Genomic DNA, 25,331 nt, shown 5'->3' with positions numbered 1-25,331 from the left:
TATTTAACTTATAATGCTATTAGCCATTGAAAAAAATTCAGTAATTAACTTTTTTTTATTAAATAGAATACAATTAATTATATCATGTACAAAATGTGATAATGTAGAACAATAAGTTAAATATTGTTAACAATTTTATAAATTTTTACATAATTCTTCGAAAAAACAACATATTAAATAAATTAAAAAGCAAATAAAATTCGATTTATACATGGAAATAAGCATTATTACGTGCAAACATATACAGTGATATTTGATTTCAATAATATATATTAATAACTAATGTTATTTTTTAGTAAAACATTAACTATTTAATTTTTAATAAATTTATTTATAATTAATATACATGCACATATTTCAATCATTTAATATATGTAAACGCGTATATTTTTTACTTAGAAATCAGTTTACCTTTTTCTATTTTGTTTCCTGAACATAAAATGTAATACACTGAAAAGATTGGAATCTTATTACATTGAATGTAATTCAATATTTCACATCTTCTTTAAAAAAAATAGAAAGATACCTGTTCATCTAAAAAATCCATAAGGATACTCATTTTGCATTTGAAACCTTCTGTTTTTAACATAGAATGCAAAGAATTAATGCATATTGGTTCATAAGCCAAAATTTTATTATATAGTTCAGTTCTAGCAGTAAGAAATTTTAAAAACATGTCTTTAATATTTGATGCATTATCAATTACTGGAGTAAATTCAGGTTCATCAAACTGATTTATTTCGTCAATTGTATTTATTGATAATTGTTTATCTGCACTGTTCAAAAATTATGGAATTTCTATTAATTTATGAAAATATTTTAAGATTTAAATAATGAAATCAGTATTAGGTATATGCAATATACTTTATGGGGAAGGATGTTAATTGAGATTCATAATTATGTATACAATCAACATTATCCTTCTTATTATTTGTTTTTTTCATTGGCGGTTCATCATCTTCACTACTTATTATTGTCAATTCAGATTCTATGTCCTTTGAAGTATTAATTGTAGGATGCAATTCGTTATAAATGTATGTTAATAATTTTACTGCCCTTTTCCGTTTCTGTATTTTCAATCCATATTTATTTAATTCCATCTGAAATCAAATTAATGTATTAAAATGTATGATAAATGTATATATTAATATATTAGAATAATATAATTCGTTAACCTGAAGTTCAGATGTTTTCATGTCATTATAATTAGGAGGAGGAGTGATGCTATCTCGAATAATTTCAGGTGACGTAATTGCCTTCAACTTTTCTTTATAATTACATATACATTGAGAATTATTATAAGATTCAGGTATATCATTTTTAGTATGTCTTGTATCAATACGTAAACTTGTTTCTGATAGTGATTTTCTTTGAAATTTTCTACTATATTTTTTTGTACTTAATAATCCTCCATTACTCTTGAATTTTTCTGCAAAAGAATCATTATTACTGTTAATTTATTATTTTTATGAATTATTACAATGAATACAATTTGTTTACCTAATTGATTTACTTTTTTGGTAAACAATGGAGTATTAATGTTATCATCACTATTATCAATGTAAGCATTTGCTAAATAAGTATCATTCTCAAAAACATGACTATTATCTTCAGAACTTTTGCAATATGAACCACTTGTATTTTTCTTGTTTTCTTCATATTTATGCATCTCCAAGACATTATAATCTAATTCAGGACTGGAACATACCAATATTGAGGTTTCTACTGAATTATATTTATTTGTACTTGATTCTAATGATGTGAATGAATTTGTTTTAACTGCTTGTAAATCTATATTACTTTCTGATTTACTGTATCTTAATTTATTAGAATTATTCAATCTTCGGTCTTTAAGAACATCTTTTTGAGTATTTAAAGATTCAACATTTGTAAAGAAGTAATTATTCTCATCAAATGTAACGTACTCGTTGTTAAAATTACACAGATTCTGCTGAGATATTTTTTTATCCTCCTCAAAATCAGAAATTATATTTTTAGTTTCATCTTTATTCTCATCGCATTTTTTTATCTGACTTATTTGAAATTCTGAGTCTCTGTCTATATCTAATAGTAAAATATCATTGCCTATATTGTTCTTTTCTTGGTATTCATCATATGTTATATTAGCTTTTACATTATTTTTTGATATATGTTTCTGTATAAAATTTCGATATTTTACTATACTATTATTTTCATGTCCTTTTTTGTATCTTGAGTACATAGATATTTCATTTTCTGCAATAGAATCTGTATCAGAATCTGAAAATACATTATTTTCATTTTTGTTTTCTTTAGATATGGAATGTGTTATTTCATCTTGTAGATCCTTGTGCGCATTATTTATACTTTTGTTTATTGAACTATTCTTACACCTCTTTGCACATTTTTCTATGTTAGATCCAGATGATTGACTTATACTATCTATTGACTCAAAACTATGACATATATCCGAATTATTTTCTTCATATGACATTTTGATACCTGATTCAGAAGTTGTATTACAATCAAATATACTTAAAATATCGCTTTTTGCATTAAATGTTTCTTTTATAATAGTGTCCTTGAGAGAATCATTTTGTCCGATATTGAATGGATTTCTGAATAACTTAGAACATGTTGGTAATACTGAAACATCAGAATCTATATCAGAGTCTGATCTTGCATTTTCTCTTTGAACTTGTTCAATAAATATACTAAGGTTACTTTTTAACTCTAGTATATTTGAACGATTTTTTTTTGGTGTAGCAAGATAGGTTGTATCTGAAAATAAATTTACATCTTGTTCAGTACTTTTAAATATTGTATTTCCAGATGTAGAAATGTTAGCAGGATCAATCATTACTTGATTAACTGAGCCAATTAAGCTAGAACTTTCATTATCTTTTGCTTTTCTACTATTTATGACTTCATTAACATATTTTGTTTTATTCTTTATTACTTCACTCTGTGTTATATTATTGATATCATCAAATAAATCAGGAGATGTATTAGTATTTCGAATAGTATTTGTATCACGTAAACAGTTAATTTCTTCTTGCAATAATTTATCTGTATACGTATCTTTTCTCAATTCTATTTCAACAAGATCTGATTTATTTATGTACTTATCTAAGTGACACTTATTTAATTTTTCATCATTATCCAATTTGGAATCTTTAATGTCATAGAATGCATTTTGTATATTATTATTAGTTAATTCCAAGTTATCTTTCTCCTTAGAAATTAGTTCTTGGTCCTGTTTATTATGCGTTTGACTTTTCATTTGTTTAATTTCAACTTCTTTCTTTTCTAGGAAAACAAATAATTTTGTTACTTTATATTTCCTTGCTAGATTTCTTAAAAATGGAAAACTTGCTAAATCATCCAAAACATCTAAATATTTTTTTATAATTCCACAATAAATAAATTCCAAAAATGCTAAAGCAATATTATAAGATATATTTCCCCAAGAAATTTTTTCCTTAATTTTAGTAAAAATTAAAGTATCATTAGGTGTTACATCAAGTAGTATATTTGAACACTGTACATAGAGAACTAATTTATGTGCCCAAATATATTTATCGTTATTAACGAATATTATTATATCACTTGCAGAACTATCATTTAATGCATTACTCCAGTTTGTTATTATGGTATCAGTAAACTGTATATTTTGATAATTTTCGCATTTTTCATTTACAAAACATGCTTCTGTATGCGATATTTCATGTATTTTTTTACTATAATTGCAGAGCTTTGTTTGGTCTTGACTTGATTCCATATCATAGATGTTGCATGTATTTGCAAAATCTAAAATCGTTTCTTCTTTCTATAAATACAATATTAGTATGGTTTGTAATATCGTAAAAATATTTATAAAAATGTAATTTATGATATTAACAGATTTATTATTTATCTTACTTACTACTTGTTTTCTTCCTGGAGTTATATAATTTGATAAACTTGATACGTAAAAACACTTTTGATCTGAAGATAGTTTAGCTTTATTCCATAATTTTTCATCCTTTTGAACGATAGAAAGAAAATATAATATAATAAAAAGTAAATGCATAAATTGTGAAAATATAATCAAGCAGTATTTATACCTTATTACAAAATTCCTGAAGAGAATGACTTTTTAGATTATTTTTTTTTTCAATCACACGATTACACTTAATTGCTTCATTTTCATTTTGAGTAACTGGTTCATTTCCCATTAGAATTTCTGAAATTTTTTCAGTTAAAATATGATTTCTCTCTTCTTGAGAACGTGTTTGAAGTAAAGTTCTTTCATTATTCTTTCCTATTAGGAAAAAGTATTAAAGCTATTAGTTTAACTCTATTTAAAAGAAAAATGTACATTTTAATTTAACATACTCTTTCTATTTTTTATTAATGATGGGGGTTTACTGTTTGCAAATCCGAATTTTTCCAACTGCCCTTCGTAAACTGATTTATTTATTTCTGGTACAAATTGATTTAATATATTAGGTAAACTTTCAATTTCATTAATTTCATCTAATTCTTCTGCTTCCTGAAGAGATTTTGATAATGCTAATGCAAGTTGAAGATCAGTTTCTTCACATAAATTCTATATAAATTTGTAAATATTTCATAAAAGAAAAAGTATAGATGAAAATTATTTTAAGTATTTAAGAAATCTTTTCATAATTATAATTAATATTAAAAATTACATACTTTTCTATATGATGGAGTTGGTTTCTTTTTATCTTGTACTACAGGTGCAACAAGCAAACCTAATGATTTTCTTTCATTCTCCTGTCGCTTTTGAAGTTCAATGGCATCTAATAATTTTTTCGTGGTAATATTATTCTTGAATGCACAAATTTTCATATGTAATGAACGAGAGTTGAGATCTTTAAATGTTTTAAAACATAAAGGACATACAAGAGCTACTTTTACATCAGTAGAGGAATCATCACAGTTAGTTTTAGGTTTAAAAAATGATGATTCTATCGAAGGCTGTTGTGAACTTCTTTTTCTCTCAGGCTGTTGTCTATACTTTTCTCCTTTGTGATTTTTAACAAAATTCTTGAGTTTTACAGCTGTTTTTTTTTTTTTATGTAAGTCGCATTGACTGAATTCAGTTGGATTTGATTTAGGAGATTGTTCTGGACTTTTAAAATCTAATATACTGTCATCTTCATTCAAAACAGATATATCATATAAAAGTTTATTTTTTTCAAGCTGTTCATTCATTTTATGTTTCTCAAAAATGATATATAAGAAATTCTATTTTCTTAGGTATACTGTAATAAATATATGTAGTAAATATAAATATTATATTTAATATTATATTAATATTTTATGTATAAGTATATTTTTTATACCAAATATTAGAAGTTAGAAAACATTACAAAAAAATAACAATTTCTAAATAATATTTCAACAGATCTTATAGATTAAATAATTTATTTTACTGAATATTACATTATTTAAATACTATAAAATGAAAGTATTTAATATCTATACATAAGAGATGTATTTTCATATTATTTCTTTTTAAATGTTATCTATCTCCATAGTATAAGGTTCACAAATTATTATTACATTAAAATAGAATTACTTTTTTAATAAAATGTCTTGATGTACAAGCCAATTAATTATTGGCTTTATCTTCTTCTAAAGGTGAACTTAGGTTGTCAATATTTAATAATTTTTGTGCTTCTTTCGTAAGTACATGCGAAACAATATTCCTATATGCTGGTTCATTCCAGAACTCCTGTGTTTCCTTAAATTCGTCATATAAAGTCTTTTTTCTATTACGATAACCTTCTTCAAGTTCAGCAATAAGTTTTTTTTTATTTCCTATAGATTCACTGTAATATAATACGTTAAACGTTAAATATTATATATTTAAGAATTGTAGTATTCACTATTTCACCAAAACTTGTTGATTTCATAATTATTTCAACAATACATGATAAGGTTAAATATATCGTCTGTTTCATAAATTAAATGTTTATAAGATATATATTATTTCACTCTCAGTTTAATTTTTATATGCAATATTTCAAACTTGTAAAAGAATTGTAATACATAATACATAAATAATAGTTAATTATTGTAAAGTTATAAGGAATATTCACCTAAGTACGTAGAAGAATGCAGTAGGGATAAGAATTTGTATCAAAGTTGTAATTATAAATGCTTTACCAGCCGGAGTTCTAGCGATAGTTTGTGGTCGTTTTTTCTTTAAAACCACAGGTTCATACATTTTGTGTACAAAATATACTTTTGCAATTGCTAGATATAATGTACAATGTTCTTATATCATACAGTGTTACCATAGGAAGATTTGAAGTTGCATAATTTAATATACAGTACAAAATAATGAGTATTTATTGCAATTAATTTCTACTAACAGTCCTTACACTAAAATATTTAAAATTTTTAAATATATAACATATTTTTTGACATAAATAAGCCAGAAATATTGAATAAATAATATATTACTCAAGTACATTTACTTTAAATATATATATACATACGTCACGCTCTCTGTTGTTTATTCCATAAAATAAACCTTCAAATGGTTGAACTTCGATCCTTTTGATTTAATAATCCTGTTAAATCAACATAAATAAAAAATCGTAAATATTAGTTTTAAGAAATTTTAATTTTCCTAAAATGTTTTTCAATATGTAACAAAATTTACAAAAATGAATTTAAAGATAATTGGTGATTATGTAAAAAGTAACTGATTTTTATGAAATATAAAAATATTAGTTATATTTTTGTACTCTCCAATTAATTAGTTAAATATGGTATGTATCTCATTTTATCATTTATTTTATTACCTTTTATGTTCTTGAAAATTCTATATATGTTTCTGATTTTACTTTAGGCTTCTACTTCTAGAAGACAAACTACAATTGGAACTAGAAAAAGAGGTGTACCAAAAATGGAATTGACTGCTGAACAAAAAGATGATATAAAAGAAGCATTTGACTTATTTGATCCAGATGGCACTGGAAGAATAGCTACCAAAGAACTTAAAGTGGCTATTAGAGCTCTTGGATTTGAACCAAAAAAGGAAGAGATAAAAAAACTTATAGCTGATGTTGATCCAGATGGTCTTGGCACATTATCATTTGAAGAATTTTTAAATTTAATGTCTACAAAAATGTTAGAAAAGGACACAAAAGAAGAAGTTTTAAAAGCATTCCGTCTTTTTGATGATGACAATACAGGAAAAATAACTTTTAAAAATTTAAAAAGAGTTGCTCGAGAATTAGGAGAAAATCTTACAGATGAAGAGCTGCAAGAAATGATTGATGAGGCAGATAAAGATGGGGACGGAGAAGTTTCTCAAGAAGAGTTTTTACGTATTATGAAGAAAACTAGTTTGTATTAGCATTTCATTATTTATTTTTGAATTATTCTGTAAAGATTGCTTTTGTCTGTAAGTTGCTTGTGTGATTTGTGTAAGACATTACTATTATCAATTATTTCGATTTAAAAGCTAACTTTATTTTATATAATGATACACAATACTAAATATAAATAATAGTTAATAGTATACAATAGTATACACTGATATTAACTTAGAGATATTGGAAAAATATTAAATATTTTGTCCATAAACAGTACAAAATAATTATAAAAAGTTTTATTATTATTTACTTATTACTTTATTATTATATAATTCAAAATTTTGTACAACTTTTCATTTATTTAAAGGTTTCCTGTCTGATTGATGATATAGCTGCATCAATTAATGACCTTATCAACTCTGCTCTTTTCTTACATTTACTTAAACTTTTTGAAAATAAATCTTGTGAAATTGGGATTCCACCTAAATAAAGAATGTATAGTATGTTATATTAGCTTCAATAATAAATACAATATGCTTAAATTTACTTCTTTAAATAGCAAATAAATTTATACCAGGTTTGTGTATGCAACAAATCTTTTCTTCATTCATTACAATTGTCAATCTTCCTAAACATAAACTTTCTTCATCATCAGTAGGATCAGCAATCAATAATTGACTAAAAATATTAATATGAATTCATAATTTCATTTGTTAACTATTCTAACATTGGATTTCAAATTAAATATAACTTACTCATTAAATATTGCAAAAGTTATAGAAACTGGTAATGCTTTAACCAGGAACCTTATTCTTTTTGTGGAATTTACAGATACTCTTCCAGTTTCTACATTATAAAGTGTTTCAGGTAAGGTTACTATAAAAAAAAAATGTATATATTGAAGGTATATAGTTAAGTATATTCGAACCATATTATTTTAAATTATTTAAAACTTACAAGTACTAAGTGTAGCAGTCAATGCTCCAATACAAGCATCAATTATTGAACCATCATAGTTAATACATACAAGCTCACAGTATAAGACCCATACTAGTTTACCCTTATAGACACAAAGATCTTTTAAATCAATAGCTGCTGAATTTCTTAAAATATTTTCTACTAATTTTGTAATGACTTGTGCATGGTCACTTGGTGGACCTGGCCGAAATTTGGGAGAACATAATGGAGGAAGTTCAATATTTGGCACAATGTAGCCACACTCTGGAGATTCTGCTTTAGGTGCTGCTAACTCCTATAATTGTATTTTATTGTAATAGGAATTATGATACATATCTATATATTCACATATAAAAATAGTAAATTATTACTATAAAAAATTAAAATTTTTATATTATTTTTTACCTTTCAATTTTATATTCCTAATATTCATTTCTATTAGTACAAACAAATAGAATATAAACAAAAATATCCAGTGGATGTTACTTACTGCTTTAATACCACATACAACTGTTGTGTTACCAATTTTGAATATGGCTGAGCTATCGGCATGAGTAATTGATGATATATTTACACTTATTGGGCGAAAAGATAAAAACTGCCTACCATCTGGTCGAATATCTTGTGCCTTAAAAAATAAAAAAATTAAAATAGTAATTTAAATGTAATTTACAATATTAATGTATAACTATATACATACCAAATGATCTTGTAAATATTTCACAGGATGTATAATTCTGTAATTTATGTTTAATTAAATTTTATTGCAAAGAAAAAACTGTTAAAAGTATGTTTAAAACATAGTTAATAATATATTGTGCTATATTAGCTTACGACGATATAAATTTATCTCCATACAATGCGATATTATTTAAAAATGGAAGTAAAAAGGTTATGTTAAACCGAATAATGTATTTAAAAGACTAATTACTTATATATATACAAATTTAAAATTTTATATTTTATAATGCAACTGTTATATGAAAATTTATTTTGAGTATACATATTAAATTAATAAAAAATCATGTAATATAATGTAACTGATAGAAAATACCAACTTATATTGTGAATCCATTACTTCAATTTTAACTACTAAGTTACAGTTATTCTTGTATTAATTTAAAAACTCAGTTACGTTATACATATATAAAATATATAATATATATATAAAATGGGTTTTTTACAAAATATAAGTGAGAACTAAAATAAAAAAACGGTAAACATTTAGAGAGGGAGTTATAAAGTTTGTCATATTTAATAAATAATTATATTGACATTGTTTCTTAAAAATTAAAATTCTGATAAAATAAATATGCTATAGCTTTATTTTAATTTTATGACAGAAAGTATTTGAATTTTTAATTTTTTTCTATTTATTTGACAATGCATGGACAGACGCTCTCTATATTAATTTAAATTTCAAAGAGAAGATTAACTGAGGAAATTCGTCTGAATTATGTTATTAAATTTTATTTGTTGTAAATATATGATATTTCGTAAAGATTCCATTTAATCTTATAATATAAACACACAACCGAATAGTTTTAGTTTTATACATTAAAAAATTTATTATAATGTACTTTTTCTTTTTGAAATTAACATTAGATTAGTATCAATTGCTTACAAACAATAGAAAAGACAAGTGTTTATTTAGAAAGGCACAATGTGGCATATATTCTTAAAATATTATATTAACGGAAATTAGAATCTACTGAGAGTAAATAGCAAAATAGTACAATATAACAAGATAATACAAGTATAAATGGTTAAAATTTTATAAAAATACAGAGTTAAAAAAATAGTCTTCTCTATCTTTAAATGCCTGTGTAACTATATAACTTTTAATGTCGAAGATACCTCCGAAGTCATTCACGTAAATTACATATATATATATCAAAGATATAAATTTTTTAAATTTAATATAAAATTATTTGAATTCTTTATACACACAGACATGTTTTTTGTATAAATATAATTTAAGAGTAATTTCAACAAACTTTAAATTACTATTAGTTGTAATATTATTGACAATTTAATGTTATTAACTTTTAAAAATATAGTTCTGAATAATGTTCCTGTTTGTATTGCTGTTCATTGTAATGTAATGTAGTTAACTTCATCGGGCAAGTGTAGAATAAAATTTAGGCTGTAAGAAAATAAAATATATAATAAAATCATTGAAAATTTATTGAATTTATTCATTATCAGTACTTTTAAAGTCACTTACCTCATGATCATGACTTTCTTCTTTATTTCCATCATCATCATCACCAGAACTATCACCTCCTGAACTATCTACAGAATTACGTTGTTGATCTTTGTTATTTAGGTTATCAACAGCAGAAGGAGATGATGCTTTTACTTTACTAGCTGCATCATAACATTGTAAACAAACTCTGACTGCTTTTCCGTTTCCTTGTCCAGGCAATAATAACTTCTTATTGCTGCAAGGCCCACATACAACAGCTCCACATTGCCTACAATGATGCTGAAAATGATTTATTAACAATATAAATATTTAGAGAATATAATATATTTAATGGTTTGGAAACACAATTAATGTATGAATACCCGTCTATTTAAAACTGTAAATTGTGTCTTATTACAATGCATACAAATTGTAGCTTCGTTATCTGGTACCCAAACAGCTGCATGAACTTCAACTGGTTTCTTACCACCTATTAAAAGAATACAGGTACATATTACATATTACATAAATAAATAAATTATCATAATAATAATTACTTACTTTTTCTTAATAAGTCTTCAATACATTTTGTAATATGAGCCATCCATTCTTGTTTCTCTGTTGGAGTAGCAGCATAAACAGCAAATGACTTTGTTACTGTCTTTATGAGCCAGCCATTGCGATATTCTATAAATAATAATAAACTAATATATTGCTTTTATATAACTATATATATGTCGGGTTTACATTGGAATTAGGATTAGGGGCGTGAAACGAATCATCATTTGGATTACACAGTGTCGTTATGCAATAGAGAAGACATTGACTAGTGCAAATACGATTATTATAGGATTGGACAAGTAACCGTGGTAATTAGATACTCGAGAAACTAATGACAAGGATCCTAGGTTCAATAACGAATCCGCGGCCGACGGGATGATAGATGAACGTACTCATAAAATCTAAGTTGGGATCTTTGTTAAAACGTGGAATATCCACCGAGCGTACAGACGTTAATTCACTCGCTAATACGACCTCACGAGAGAATGACTTTTCGTCGCGATGATACTGCAGAGGAAAACTATGATGGGGTGTGTCTAAGGACACGAGATCATCGGATTCGTCGAGGATAGTCTTCGTTCAGAAAGTAAGGGAAATTGACGTTGCTGCTAATTGGTCAATCTCCATATCGGTGGTTAGAAAAAGATGCTAGTCGCCCTCCAGGGAAAGTTGCTAGTGGGAGACGTCGTTCGTTGAAAAATAGGTCTCCTCTATCTTCTCGTAGTTGGGACAAAGACTGTTTGTTTGAAGGACTTTAGTTAGCTAAATCTTAAGATTTATAACGGGCTCTCAGGCTAGCTGAACATGTACTGCGGAGACGCATCGACATCTGGCAATCATCTTACTCGAAGAATAGGGTCTGCGTGTGGCGAGCCACGGGACAGAGACCGTTGGAATGTTTAGTGTCGCGTGTCGCCAGAAATATTTCTTTTAAGGAGAGCTATAGAATTACTCCATACCTTTGTTAGACAAAGCGTTCATCCCGTGACCGCGGCTACGTTCGGCGACTGGCTGTCGCCTCGAGCCCAAGCTCATTATCACAAATCTCGAACAAATACAATCGGATCGAAAGACGACAATTGTTTAATTACGCCTATGATAGAATCTAGATTACGGTGTTAAGGGATTTTCCCGGGGTTCCAAAGGGAAGACTCCGATGTCCTTTCATCTCCGACATATATATTTTTCAATGGTGTTTGTACTTGATATACAACAAATTAATAATCCAAAAATTAGTCCTAACATTATTATAAATGGTAATCTAACCAAAAACAAAGAACTTTTTGTAGAAATAAAATAAAATATTTCACAAATATGTACAGTATAAATCATATTTAGTTAACAACAAACTCTGTTAATGTTATTTTTATTTTGTATAATATAGATTCTTGAAACTTCTAGAATATTTAAGATATTTTCTATATAATATAAAATTAAAATCTAACTACAAACTGATTTGTAATTAAGTACAAAACATAATTTAATAAATGGATGAAAAATATAACTTACGACCATCATCAGCTAAAGATTCAAGTTTGACTTCTTCAAGTGGTATAATATGTTGTTTGTTGTACTGTTAACATATATAAATCTTCTTAATATCTCTAATAAATTAATATATTGTTTTAAACTATTATATTTTAATAAATAAGTTAAAACCATATTTAGTACAATTATTAATATTCATACATGTTTACCTTTTTCTTGTTCATTACAATGTTTCCATAAACCAATATATCATTAAATAAAAAGAATTGCCTAGGCTTAGGCTTTTTTCTACACATTTTGGTTAATACACCTTCTCCAACTAAAACTCTTCCAGGTACTGCAAGTGGCTGAAATATGTAATAGATTAATGTAAACTTTATAGATAACATCTTTGTGCTTTGAACAATGCCACATATGTCAAATTATATTGCATAGTTGTGTTCTTTGAAAATATAAGGCATAACATAAGAAAAATTACGATTTTTAATATCAATCTTACCTGCCCAGAACTGCCAAAGCAGTTTTCGACCATAGCAATACGCCTGGCATTAGCCTCGCTATTTACTGCAATAAACCATATATAAATAAGTAACCTTTAGTTACTTTCAGGTAAACATTTTAGTAAAACCCATAATATGCGACAACAAATATAATTCACTAAAAGATTAATCATTTCTGTAATACGTTTTATATATTACGTGTTCAACTGTCAAAATCACAAACTACTAAATTACACCGTTACCCGAAGCAATTTCAAAAATCATAGAATAAGTAAATTATGAATTTTCTAATTTAATAATCGAAGTAAATATTCTATATATTAAAGTTATATAATAAAAATAAATTAAACTTTGCATAAAGAATATAACATTAATTAATTGATAATAAATGAAATACAAACTAACCCAATCGGTCAACCATGGTCCTATGAATCAGGGCTGACAACAAGGAAGTATGAATCATGAACATGTTTAATATTTGTCAGTATTAACAGTGGATAATATTTGAAATATTATAAGAACAATTAATGTATTTAAAGAATCATATAAGAAAATTTTTGTTATGTCGCTTAAATATGTAATATTTAAAATAATATAAGATTTATGATTTTTAAATAAATATTATCTATCATAAAATACAAATGATACACATATTATATAATTTTGTATTTATTTTCACTTTAAATTTTACAGTTTTATTTAATTAATAAGCAAATGTTAGTAGAATAACAGTATACATTGTTCTAACCAATATGTATGTATCACAGATTTTCAAATACCGGATATACCCTTTCGAGATATCGATATCTAATATTACTGGTCAATAAAAATCATATGATTATTAAGGGTGTAGCAAACTAGCAAATTACAAGTAGTGGTAGACTTCTATTTAGATTATTTTATACAAAAGTAATAGAAGATAACTTTGACAAAAAAAAAAATGAAGATATGTGGACCTAAGTATGCCCTATGTGGCCTGATATTATCTACTTGGGGTATATTCCAATTAGTAAGTCACTTCTTTAACCTAATAATTTTAAATGTATTGAGAAATTTTAAAATCAATAATTGTGCATCATGTATAAAAAATTGCAAAAAAATACATTTTATATATTTTATATATTCAGATATTGTTTCTTCTTGTTTATTTGAATTTTATTATTTGGGAAAAACAAATTAGTTATCTTGTATTTGTAATCAGTCTTTTAGTAATTGTAGGATTCATTGAATTAATCAGTATATTCTTTTATTTCATGTTATTTATATATATATATAAAGCAAATATTGTACATTTTTCAAAAATTGTAATCTGGAAGAAAATTCATTTATTTTTCAGCTCCTGATGGGAATATTCTTTTACTACAACAGTGTAGCTTTAATAGAAGACCTTCCGTTGGGAGAACAAACTTTTAATAAACCTACAGATTTTTATGCTGTAGCAGAGAGGGGTTATAAACAAAATGCATATAATTGTTGGATTGCAGCTTGTATCTATGTCCTTACATTCTTATTTTCCGGACACCAATTTTATATAAATTCTAGATCATCTTTAAGCGTTTAAAATATTATTAGTACATGTGAATATAATAAATAAAAGTACATATAAGTATATAGTATAGTGATACATTATAAATATAAAAACAGGAATTTAGGAATATGCTAAATACAAATTTCAATAACAGATTTTTTGATTGCATTCTAATATTAAGAATTTATGTTTATTTGAAAAACATATAATAAATTATACTACAATATAAGTGTGTAAAATAGAAGAATATAGATTATTTCATATTATGTATGTGTATATATGAAAATATACCAAACAATTATTGTTGAACTTATTTTTCATCATAATGTGAAATATGTATTTCTCTTTTTCTCTTGTTTATTAGTAGTATTAGAAATCTTTAACTGCGTTAAATTAATGAACATAATCGCTGGAATCAACAGCAATTTACAACTGATATAGTAAAATTTCATGTTTATGCAACACAACAATTTTAAAGAATTTATTTTATTTTGAATATTAAAAAAAGATTGAATTTGATACCATTATTTTAATTTTAAAGATTTTGTAAATATGTAATTGCTATGTATAATATTTACGAAAAACAATACATTCATTATCGACAATGAGTCATTTTCGGTTACGTTTATACTGTGGTCAAATTTAATATACGTCATATGCCGAAATAAAGAGAGAGGTTTCAAAGGTTTGAATTGTCGTAACATGTAAAATCTTAAAACATGCTTTATAATATTTACTATATTGTTATCTAGAAAGAAGGTCGAAATTACATGAATTGTGCATGTAGAATTGTAATACTATCAACAATAAGTGATAGGTTATGTATAATAACTATAAAATTTAAGTCATTTTAATTATCTTGTATTATACATTGCAAATAAAATATTCTGTAATAAGCAAAGTAAAACTAAAATGTTTTTGAACGTAAAAAATTATTCCATCTGATTGTCATTATGTACCAGAATATTTTAATAAAATTTAATTGCTTAAAAGTTTAAATTTCAATTGCTTTATATCATTATTAATATATCAAATATTAAAATATATCATATAAATCATTAAACTGGTTTGTATTCCATTGTAGAGTATTACACTGCATTAAATACAATGGAAAATGAACGCATTGTAACTGATGACTATAGTGAAATAATACAACGTCTTCCTTTTTCTCGGAAACTTTTATATGGAATAGGACATGTTTTGAATGATATTTGTGCTTCTATGTGGTTTACATATTTATTAGTTTTTTTTCATTTGGTATTGGGATTTAATTCAATCTCAGCTGGAATAATTTTACTCATTGGTCAAATAGCAGATGCTTTAGCTACTCCTTTTGTTGGTTTTCATTCTGATAAGGATGACAACTTTGGATTATGTAACTATGGGAGGAGAAAAACATGGCATTTAATAGGTATATATTGTTATTATTTCCTTATATGTTATTTATTATATCACATAATTTTTTCAAACAATTTATTTTAGGTACCCTATGCATATTATTTGCATTTCCTTTTATATTTTCACATTGTATTGGTTGTGAAACCTCTCATGAGTGGGCTCAATTAATCTATTATGCAGCATTTGTGATAATCTTTCAGTTTGGGTGGGCTGCTGTACAAATATCTCATTTATCCCTAGTTCCAGAACTTACACCTTCTGAATATGAAAGAACAGAACTCATAGCGATCAGGTATGTCTTTAATTATTCGAAGGGAGATATTTAAAGTTGAATTATAACCCTAAATATTTATTATAACTTTATTTAGATACAGCTTTACTGTTCTCTCAAATATTTTTGTTTACTGTATTACATGGGCAGTATTACATATAACAGATACTAATGCTTCCAATTCCCAAATTGGGCCCGATGATGCAAAGAAATTCCAGGAAGTTGTATTTATTGGAATTGGAGTAGGAGCTATAACATCTATTTTATTTCATATCTTTGTCAAAGAAAACTTTGTTAATAATTCTGATGGTAAAATTATTTTTATATTTACTTACTCTGTGAATACAAATTTTGTTTATTATAATATCTGTTTTATCACATTTATTTTAGGTTTGTTGAATAGAAATTCGAGAACAGTATTAGTACTATTAAAAGATGTTCAATTATATCAAGTAGCTTGTATATATATGCCTACTCGTTTGTTTGTAAACTTATCACAAATTTATATTCCTTTGTATTTACACAAATCATTAAATATGCCAGCTACATCTTTGGCTACAATTCCTTTAATAATGTATTTGAGTAGTTTTGTAATGTCTTTAATTATAGAAAAATTGAATACAAAACTGGGTCGAAAAGTTTCATATTGTTTTGGAGTTTTGTTAGGTGTATTTGCTTGTATTTGGATACAATTAGGTACTGGCTTAACATACACAAAATATCAAATCTATCCAGTTTCCTTAATATTAGGTAATATTACATAATTTTTTTTAAAGTTCTTAAAATTAAATATAAATGAAATATAACCAAATACTAATTTGTTTTATTATAGGATCTGCGGGCTCTATTATGTTGGTGACTAGTCTTGGTGTTACTGCAGATTTTATTGGACAAAGTGTAAATAGTGGTGCATTTGTATATGGAATTATGAGTTTTACAGACAAACTTTGCAATGGATTAGCAGTTATGCTTATTCAATATTTGTTAGTATATAGGTTAAAATACTAATTATTTAAATGATGATAAAAGTAAATTTTTAAAAAGTAAACAAAAATAAGCAATTCTCTTTTTTATGTTTTCAGGAGCTCTTGGATTGATTGTAAAAATTACTATAAAAGTGTTTTAGTTTATGTTTGTGCTACATCTGCAATGTTTGGCTTATTAATGATATTATGTATAAAACCATTTCATCACAATACAGGTATACATTTATAATAAATCATAACTGTATTTCTGAAAGGCACTGGCAGTTAATTCAAATGAAATTTGATAGGTATCATAGAGAAATGTTATGGAAAAATATGAAATCAAAATTTTAACAAATTATGCATTCTGAAGAAACAGATTTATATGTATAATAAATTTTGGTTGTTATTAGATACTGCATAATTTTTTCTCATGATACTCACTAAATTACATCTTGTTTGGTCACCTGTGTCATTTGGAAGAATATCTTAAATTATCTATTAAATTAATTATAGTAATGATATAATATTAATATAAATTATTTCAGTATATAATACATTACACTGTGAACGAACTATAGAACATGATAATGTATTTATTACTACAGAAACAATAGAAAATGAACCTGACAATTCAATAAGTCAAGAAAATGTTACATAGTATGAAAAAGATAGTAATTAAAATTTTGTTCATTTGATGTTAAATCCTAAATATATAATTTATATGTTACTTGTGTAAATCTTTATTTAAATATTTGGCTGTAATTTTCTATGGAGGCTCAAAAATTATTGACCCTTCCGTATATATTCTGACAGAATTCGACGAGAAAAATCCAAATATGCAGATTATGGATCTAGGAATCCACTGGTTGAAAAGTCACGCGTATGTAAAAATCAAGCATTTCCAGCATATTTTACAGGTAAGTAATAATGATGCCATATTGACTTCTATCGATGATTACTCCAGTGAGTCGCTGGTTGTATACAATGCATGTGGGTGGCAACCATTTTGTGGTGGGATTTTGAATCGTGAGTATTGGATTAGATTTGGGTTATGTTTCATACTCCGGCCGCCGTAAGATGGCCGGTTACTTCCACTATCTTAAAGGTGGCAGACATTGTAACATGTTAATTGTGTAAATAATGTATTAAAATAATTCGTTTGTACAAAAGAATATTGAAAAATGTGTTAAAAATTGAATGTATCAATATAGTACGTAAATATATTTGAAATGTCTTTATCAGTAGGTAAGTTACCACGTGAGTAGAATTTTAACCTTTGAAAATTTAGTAAGACATAATTATATATATATTTTTTTATTTGACAGAATTATTAAGACGTCTAAATTCAGACGAAGAACCTTTACCCAAACGTTTAAAATTAGCAGAAAATGCATTCTGTGCCATTGATATACCAATAATACATAAAGAAGATCTTATTCTGCAATGGCTTTGTAATATGTGTCCCATGGACCAAGAAGCTTGGGATTCATTAAAAAATTGTTTGAAAACCGAATATTTGGATATTAAAAGTGACGTAATAAAATTATTGATAAAATTATTCATTGAAACATTTCAAAAAGATGTAAAACATATACGTGAGGATGTTTTCGAATGCTGTCGATTATTAACTTCTAATAACAGGATTGCACAATATTTTATTAATAAGCCAAAAGATTTAGGACTTTTAACAAAGTCCTTATTAGAATGTGTAAATAGTGTTTTTAAACACACTTTTAACATTGGAGAAAAATCAACAGAAGGAATAAAGATTTCATTAATTAACAAAAGCAATGGATTGATACTGACAGCATATAATACAGTAATTAATGTCGTAGAAAATATAATACAAATTTATAAATCTGCTTTTATTACAAAAGATAGTTTAAGAATCATGTTTATACATGATATCTTATATCCTTTGTGTGTTATAATTGACCACGACTGTATTGATAATACCAATAGATTAGGTGCAATAACACATAAATGTATTCAACAATTAATATTTGGTAGAAAACATACTCAAAGTGGAGAATTTCTAAAAGATGAAGATATAACACAATTTAAAAACTTACTATCTATTTTGACAGGAAATGCAAAGACAAAAGATTTCCAAAGTAATTTAATGACATTTACTTTTCTCTTCCGTGTTGCAGTAATTACTTTCAAATCAGACACTGTTACATTAGATATAATATTAAGAAAATTAGTAGAATGTTCCGGGACACATAAAATAGAAGTTTTGAATACTTTTTTAAAATGTTTAAATGACATAACTTTTAATTTTGATAATAAAGTAAATGAAATCACATTATTTGATTATTGTCAAAATATAATTAATGATATTTTAATAAGTAAAAGCATGAGTAATGCAGATTACGATCTCTTAATACAATTTTGTTATTTTAATCCTCTCATAATTGAAAGAAAAGTTAAAGATATACTGAGAAAAATGTTTATAGAAAAATCAGTATTGAAATATAAACATTTAATGATTTCTATTTTGGATGCTTTTATACACTTAAGGGAAGAGGAAAAATTAATTTCAGCAATATTAATAGCATTAAAAGATAGTTTGTCTCATGTATCACATCATATATCATCAGGAAGTAATATATGTTTTCCAAGTGAATTCAAAGAGAAGTTAATGAAAGCTGTAAATAATGTAACAAATTCACAAAGTGTAGTTATGTTAAGAACACTGACATACCATTTAAAGACTGATTGCTTACAAATGTTGGAATCTAATAATATTAGTAAGAATGGAACCATCATTGATTTTTATATATTTTAGTATCTTCTTATATATGATATTTTAAATATTTTCTATTATAGGTGGAAATATTTTAATATTACGTGCTATAGTTGAATTACTTATTACACTGTTAGATGGTATATGCATTTTTGAATATAGTAGAACATCTACTTCCTACACAAAATTTGTAAATACTTTTGATGATGTAAGAAATATTCTATCACTTTTACTGGTTAAAACACTGAATTCAAATCAGGATGAAGAAGTTGTAATATTATTAACTGCAATATTCTCATGGAATGAAACACAAAGAGCTCTAAAATACTATGTGCCAAATATTATTTCAGAAAATTTGATATTACCAATATCCGAGACTCAGTGGCAGCAACTGATTAAAAAAATTAAAAAATTTGGTAATGAAGATTGTAAGAATAATATGGTATGTTATCAAAATTGTATCATTACTTCTTTTATTACTTTTATCAAATTAATATTTATTTGTTTGTTTATTTTTCATCATATTGTATATTAGAAATGTATGGAAATTATATTTACATAAAATTTCAGAACAAACTTATTTTACAACAAGTTAAAATGTCTCAAAATACATTAACTGAATCTCCTGTGATACTCAAGAGCTTGATAGGTGGTATAGAACGTTGTTGGGATTTAATATTAAAATTTGATACAGAAATAATACCATCTTTAAGTAATGAACAAGTGTTAAAATTAACACATTTATTATTAGCAGACATGGTTTCTAATACAGATAATTTTAATGAATGGGTAAAAGTATTACATAAAAATGATTTAAAAGAAAATAAAAGATTAATGATATTCATATTAACTGGTGTTTTTACACAAATTGGATATTTAGCAACAGAAGGTATAACAAAATCTATTAGTAAATACCTTAATGCAGTGAGTATACATTTTTTATTGATATTCAAATATATTATATAAAATTAATTAAATAATTGAACAAAAATTTTTTATCCTTTTAGGAATTGCTACTTGAAGCTGAAATTGTTGAATGTGAAAAAATAAATGATGTATTAATGTCTTTAAAGGAAGAATTGCTAGTAAACAAATGGGTACAAATGCAAAATATACTTTTACATAAAATTAAAGTATATTTAGAAATATTACTTCATCTACCATTAATATTTTTGGATACTAATTTAAAAGTTATAACACTTATGTTCATATTTGCTGTTAGAATGGAATGTAATCAGAGTAATGAAATAATCTTTTTATGCAATATAATGTTTTCAGGTACATTTCATGATTATACAGATAAGATATCTAATCAAAAATGAATAATGTATGAAAATCTGTTTTGTTTTTAGATCTCTTGGAAAAGCCTAATATTGATATATTTCAATATATAGATCCTTTTTTGTTGCTACAATTACTACCACAAAACAAAACATTCAAAAAACCATTGGAACTGTTTCTCAAGAATTGTTCATATAAAAGTTTAAACAAATTTATAAAATGTTCCATTAATTCCAAGGAAAATATGTTTTTCTTATTAGAATCTATGGAACGCGTTAAATCAAAATTAAATGTTGACCAAAAAATAATAATTAAAAAGGCGGAAAAAAAATTAATCAGAATTGCAATGGAGACTCTATCCTTTGAAATGAAAAATTCATATGACATGAAAATATTAAATCTGCTATTAAGAATTGGTATTAAAGATGAAAATATTGATGAAAAATTAAAGGATGTTACAGAATCAACAATTGAAGACATATTTGTGGTAAATATAAATATACATAAATATAAACAAAATATATTTGTGATAAATTTAAAATAAAATTACATTATATAAAAATAAAGTATTTATTTAACAGAACAATAAAAATAATGAGATTACAAATGAATTATTGCAAGATGGTCTACAACTTATGGTTGTTATTTTACATAATAAAAAAGTATTTCATGTTACAAATCAAACTATAAGAGCAATTTGGTATGCATTATTTAAATACCCATGTATAGATGTACTTTCACCATTATTAGCATCAAGTGAACTGAATGAACTTTCTGAATTTACCAAAGAATTACACGATCAGTTGGTATGTTCAATAATTTTATACATATTATATAGCATAATTTTGTCATCAACAAAATATTTACTACTTTAGTTTGTTACAGGTTAAAACACTTTTAGGTAAACAAGAAAATAATCTAGAAAATATTTGTATTATATGGAATGCTATATTAAAAACAGATATGTCCAATGATCGCAATAAGCTACGCTTAATGGCTATCAATAACTTAATTCAAACAATGCAAACTGTAAATATACTAGAAAAATTTTGGCCAACTTTGTTGAAACTAATACACAATATTCTTGCTGCTAAACATTTGTATCTTCCTGGTTATATTATTGATATGAGTATAATTGTTAGTTTAAAATCATTGCAAGCAAATACAATACTAATTTTTAGTGATTCGTTAGCATTGTGCAATGTACTGCTCAAAATAAGAACAAATCTAATTAGCGACAAGATACCTTTATTGTTAATATTGTACAGACAAATATTAAGTATTTTTATACATAAATCCAAATCTATTATTAATAAGTCCGAAGAACACACATTTAAGTGTCTTGCATTAGATATTGAAAAGTAAGTAAAAATCTTTTATTTATCTAACAGAAAAAATCATAACTAAAACGTACTTCAAACTATTATATTTTGCATACAGGTTTACTAGTTCTTTAGTAAAGTTAAAGAAAGATATGATTCGAGTAAGTCCTTACTTAGTAGCAGATTTACTAAAATTATTGTCAGAAAGTTCAATACCAAACTTTATTAAGGTAAATTTCTTTATGATATATTTTATCTAACAATGTAGCATCGTATACCGTACTCACTGCATAAGCATCCGAACATCGTTTTGCTATCTATAACAATCTCCATGAATTATGTATTCATACTGTTGTAATGCTAAGTTGTTATTGATATGTAATTGGTATACATGTGTTAAATATTGATATCAGTATCCCATTCACCTGCATCATTTCTTGTTCAATTTTTAAAATTTCTATTTGCTCAGATAAACGTTCAGGTATAGTCTCAGAATAGCGGATTCTTAAGCAAGCAATACCATATTTCCTGTTAACAATTAATATAATATACTTCAACTTTTTATTTTAGATGTCTATACAAAATTGTATAAACCAATTAATCAGTGTGTGTGACCAACATGGACTTGCTTTATTATCACGAACACTACCTGTTTCAATGCAAGAAATTTTCAAAACTCAGTTAGATGCATATAACAAATTTTATAAATTTATTGGAAAAATCTGAATGATCATTATAAAACAATATTCACAAATTTGTATATGATAGTGTATTTTAATATTGATTAAAAAGATATTTGTAATAAAGTTATTAAATAATTTTTTTATTGGAAAAAGTAATCTTTTAAATATTACTAAACTAAATCCATAATGACAACAGTATTTGCCAAGATCATATATATTCTTTAATATTCATATATTTGTATAGAAATTCAAAAATTTTCAGCATTAAAAATATAGAAAATTCAAATTATGTAACATTGTATAGTAGTACCTACCGCCTATTCGACGCCTGTGGTCGTTACATGCCTTTTCGTTTAACAAAGGTTATCTTCCGCGTTTTATAATTTTATCAAAGATATTTAATATTGTAATAGTAACTATAAATTTCTTAGGTAATTAGTAATGGTTATTTCCCAAACACGTATTAATGCTCTTGTGGCCACTGTATTAGGAGCTTTTAGTGGTTATTATATTTGGAATGAACCATTAAAACAATACGCTGAAAAAAATTGTAATAACAAAGACTTAAATAAGGTAGGTTTCCTGCATTACAAAAAGATTTATACGATAATATTGAGAATAAATAATTGATTTTTATTTTTAATGTACATAAAATAAAAAATGTAGTATAGTTCATATCCCTAGTCTCAATAAGATAATCTAAGTCTAATTTATTATTAATGTAATTTTTAAAAGTACTTCCTATTTTAAAGCAAACATCTCATGATGAAAGGCAAATTCAGCATAAATTTTCAAACTAAGGCAATTTTTATTTCATCTGTTATTCTAGTATCTTTGGCTACTTATAGGTAAATATAATTATATTGTTTGTATTGTCAACTAGTGAGAAATGAGATATATAATAAACATATATTTATATACAGATTTAAGTTTAAGAATCATGTTTCATTACGCAAAAGGGAGGAAGTCGAAAAAGAAGCGAATATATTGTATGAAAAGCAAAGAAAAGCAAATCTATCAAGGGTCGATATGAACTAAAATATTTGTACTGTAGATACAGAATGTAACACATATATTTAATAAATAATCCATTGAATTATATAGTACTATAATTTATTAACTAACATATTACAATAAATATATTTTACAATTTAGTTGTTGAATTTGCTTCCATAAAATGGTATGTATCTAGCTACTACTTTCCAATCGGTAAAATAAATCAGTGCCAAACTAGCTGCTCCTCCATAAGTTAATGCAGATGGGATCCTATATCATAAAAAATTATATTAAATATCGTGGTGTACAAATTTATAAAAATGTAAATTTATTGTTTTATTATATGATTGATATGATACTTTCTAGAAAGTGTTATATAATTTTAACATCAATTATTATATTCAGTTAAAGAAGCTATATATATTATTACATGTTATAATAATGAATGGATTTATATATCATTTAAAGAATAAATTAGATATTTACCATTTCGTAGCAATTTCAAAATGTCTCTTTCCTACTTGCATTCTTCGGCACTTTTGTAATAAACGTTCGCACTTAAAATTTCAAGGCAATTTATAAATCTAACTATTATTTGAAGTACAATATAATAGCTTAATAAAGGATTGCCTTTGCTCTATTGCCACCATGGACATAGGAATATTCCTATGCCTGTAATTGCCAACTATGATGGGATGTTCAAATTATTACTATTTTTGGTATCAGTTACACCAACCTCGATTAAATGAAATAAACCTTTGTTATTGACATTTTTTTGTTAAAAAATCATTTTTTTCGAAGTTTATGAAAAGAGTGACATTTGCAATAATTGTAAAAACCTATAGTCTATCCAATGATTCTCAACGAGATAAGGTAATAAACGTAAACAAAATTTGATTACTGCAGCTGCAACTATTGGCTGCTCACTATTGAAATACTTTTGTTTTGATATCAGGTAAGTATCGATACTTTCATTCGATATAACCAATGAATAAAGGTGTCAATATCAATTTACTTGGCGATATTGATTTATCCCTGTCATGGTCATGTTACATATTACATGTTAGTAATTGTAATTACCCTGGGTATAAAAATATGTCATATATATATCCTATGTCCATGGTA

At 25.4% G+C, this 25,331-nt stretch overlaps 7 protein-coding genes and 1 long non-coding RNA gene across 13 annotated transcripts; 4 read left to right on the top strand and 4 right to left on the bottom strand.

The window, feature by feature from the left end:
* Nucleotides 1-218: 218 nt before the first annotated feature.
* LOC138182887 (reticulocyte-binding protein homolog 1) lies at nucleotides 219-6,201 on the bottom strand. The gene is made up of 11 exons (XM_069119223.1): nucleotides 6,090-6,201; nucleotides 5,567-5,819; nucleotides 4,678-5,249; nucleotides 4,357-4,570; nucleotides 4,086-4,282; nucleotides 3,905-4,003; nucleotides 1,501-3,808; nucleotides 1,176-1,429; nucleotides 865-1,100; nucleotides 527-776; nucleotides 219-450 (listed from the first exon to the last, which is right to left on the bottom strand). The coding sequence occupies exons 3-11, from the start codon at nucleotides 5,197-5,199 to the stop codon at nucleotides 418-420; spliced, it is 4,113 nt and encodes a 1,370-aa protein (XP_068975324.1). The 5' UTR covers nucleotides 5,200-5,249; nucleotides 5,567-5,819; nucleotides 6,090-6,201; the 3' UTR covers nucleotides 219-417.
* Nucleotides 6,202-6,520: 319 nt separating this feature from the next.
* Nucleotides 6,521-8,001, top strand: LOC138182893 (uncharacterized). The gene is made up of 2 exons (XM_069119236.1): nucleotides 6,521-6,767; nucleotides 6,848-8,001. Exons 1-2 carry the CDS (start codon nucleotides 6,765-6,767, stop codon nucleotides 7,355-7,357), a joined length of 513 nt encoding a protein of 170 aa, XP_068975337.1. The 5' UTR covers nucleotides 6,521-6,764; the 3' UTR covers nucleotides 7,358-8,001.
* Nucleotides 7,598-9,432, bottom strand: LOC138182891 (exosome complex component RRP43). Its single transcript, XM_069119230.1, has 7 exons — nucleotides 9,332-9,432; nucleotides 8,974-9,010; nucleotides 8,764-8,901; nucleotides 8,274-8,568; nucleotides 8,072-8,192; nucleotides 7,891-7,994; nucleotides 7,598-7,798 (listed from the first exon to the last, which is right to left on the bottom strand). Exons 1-7 carry the CDS (start codon nucleotides 9,346-9,348, stop codon nucleotides 7,674-7,676), a joined length of 837 nt encoding a protein of 278 aa, XP_068975331.1. The 5' UTR covers nucleotides 9,349-9,432; the 3' UTR covers nucleotides 7,598-7,673.
* A 620-nt stretch (nucleotides 9,433-10,052) lies between these two features.
* Nucleotides 10,053-13,489, bottom strand: rush (pleckstrin homology and FYVE domain containing family member rush hour). Its single transcript, XM_069119229.1, has 8 exons — nucleotides 13,416-13,489; nucleotides 13,010-13,074; nucleotides 12,720-12,857; nucleotides 12,532-12,595; nucleotides 11,023-11,148; nucleotides 10,845-10,951; nucleotides 10,501-10,761; nucleotides 10,053-10,419 (listed from the first exon to the last, which is right to left on the bottom strand). Exons 1-8 carry the CDS (start codon nucleotides 13,477-13,479, stop codon nucleotides 10,390-10,392), a joined length of 855 nt encoding a protein of 284 aa, XP_068975330.1. The 5' UTR covers nucleotides 13,480-13,489; the 3' UTR covers nucleotides 10,053-10,389.
* A 339-nt stretch (nucleotides 13,490-13,828) lies between these two features.
* On the top strand, nucleotides 13,829-14,865 carry RNASEK (Ribonuclease kappa). The gene is made up of 2 exons (XM_069119049.1): nucleotides 13,829-14,019; nucleotides 14,347-14,865. The coding sequence occupies exons 1-2, from the start codon at nucleotides 13,951-13,953 to the stop codon at nucleotides 14,569-14,571; spliced, it is 294 nt and encodes a 97-aa protein (XP_068975150.1). The 5' UTR covers nucleotides 13,829-13,950; the 3' UTR covers nucleotides 14,572-14,865.
* Nucleotides 14,866-14,885: 20 nt separating this feature from the next.
* On the top strand, nucleotides 14,886-18,298 carry LOC138182803 (major facilitator superfamily domain-containing protein 12). Of its 3 annotated transcripts, none has more exons than XM_069119046.1 (9): nucleotides 14,886-15,355; nucleotides 15,623-15,949; nucleotides 16,021-16,228; nucleotides 16,305-16,516; nucleotides 16,598-16,957; nucleotides 17,040-17,190; nucleotides 17,293-17,408; nucleotides 17,721-17,907; nucleotides 17,989-18,298. In XM_069119046.1, the coding sequence occupies exons 2-8, from the start codon at nucleotides 15,646-15,648 to the stop codon at nucleotides 17,831-17,833; spliced, it is 1,464 nt and encodes a 487-aa protein (XP_068975147.1). In that variant the 5' UTR covers nucleotides 14,886-15,355; nucleotides 15,623-15,645; the 3' UTR covers nucleotides 17,834-17,907; nucleotides 17,989-18,298. The 3 variants fall into 3 exon arrangements, with proteins under 3 accessions (XP_068975147.1, XP_068975145.1, XP_068975146.1); XM_069119044.1 differs by having other exon boundaries at nucleotides 14,894-15,355; nucleotides 17,290-17,408; XM_069119045.1 differs by having other exon boundaries at nucleotides 14,894-15,355; nucleotides 17,290-17,408; nucleotides 17,721-18,055; nucleotides 18,140-18,298.
* Nucleotides 18,296-24,364, top strand: LOC138182801 (uncharacterized). Of its 3 annotated transcripts, XM_069119038.1 has the most exons (13): nucleotides 18,296-18,420; nucleotides 18,501-19,928; nucleotides 20,008-20,366; nucleotides 20,495-20,848; nucleotides 20,932-21,202; nucleotides 21,277-21,692; nucleotides 21,787-22,011; nucleotides 22,091-22,566; nucleotides 22,646-22,757; nucleotides 23,098-23,572; nucleotides 23,642-23,783; nucleotides 23,963-24,058; nucleotides 24,134-24,364. In XM_069119038.1, the coding sequence occupies exons 1-10, from the start codon at nucleotides 18,405-18,407 to the stop codon at nucleotides 23,251-23,253; spliced, it is 3,813 nt and encodes a 1,270-aa protein (XP_068975139.1). In that variant the 5' UTR covers nucleotides 18,296-18,404; the 3' UTR covers nucleotides 23,254-23,572; nucleotides 23,642-23,783; nucleotides 23,963-24,058; nucleotides 24,134-24,364. The 3 variants fall into 3 exon arrangements, with proteins under 3 accessions (XP_068975139.1, XP_068975138.1, XP_068975140.1); XM_069119037.1 differs by having other exon boundaries at nucleotides 23,098-23,783; XM_069119039.1 differs by having other exon boundaries at nucleotides 23,098-23,783; nucleotides 23,946-24,058.
* LOC138182807 (uncharacterized) lies at nucleotides 24,307-25,273 on the bottom strand. 2 transcript variants are annotated; one of them, XR_011173913.1, is made up of 3 exons: nucleotides 24,943-24,957; nucleotides 24,693-24,878; nucleotides 24,307-24,476 (listed from the first exon to the last, which is right to left on the bottom strand). It is a non-coding gene; the product is annotated as an uncharacterized LOC138182807 (long non-coding RNA). The 2 variants fall into 2 exon arrangements; XR_011173912.1 differs by having other exon boundaries at nucleotides 24,693-25,273.
* Nucleotides 25,274-25,331: the final 58 nt, after the last annotated feature.

The sequence above is a fragment of the Bombus flavifrons genome, chromosome 8 (genome assembly GCF_040668555.2).
Source record: "Bombus flavifrons isolate JBK064 chromosome 8, iyBomFlav1_principal, whole genome shotgun sequence".
NCBI classification, from domain to species: Eukaryota; Metazoa; Arthropoda; class Insecta; order Hymenoptera; family Apidae; genus Bombus; species Bombus flavifrons.
Note: the sequence above shows the minus strand (reverse complement) of the source record. Positions and strands in the feature narration are given on the sequence as shown.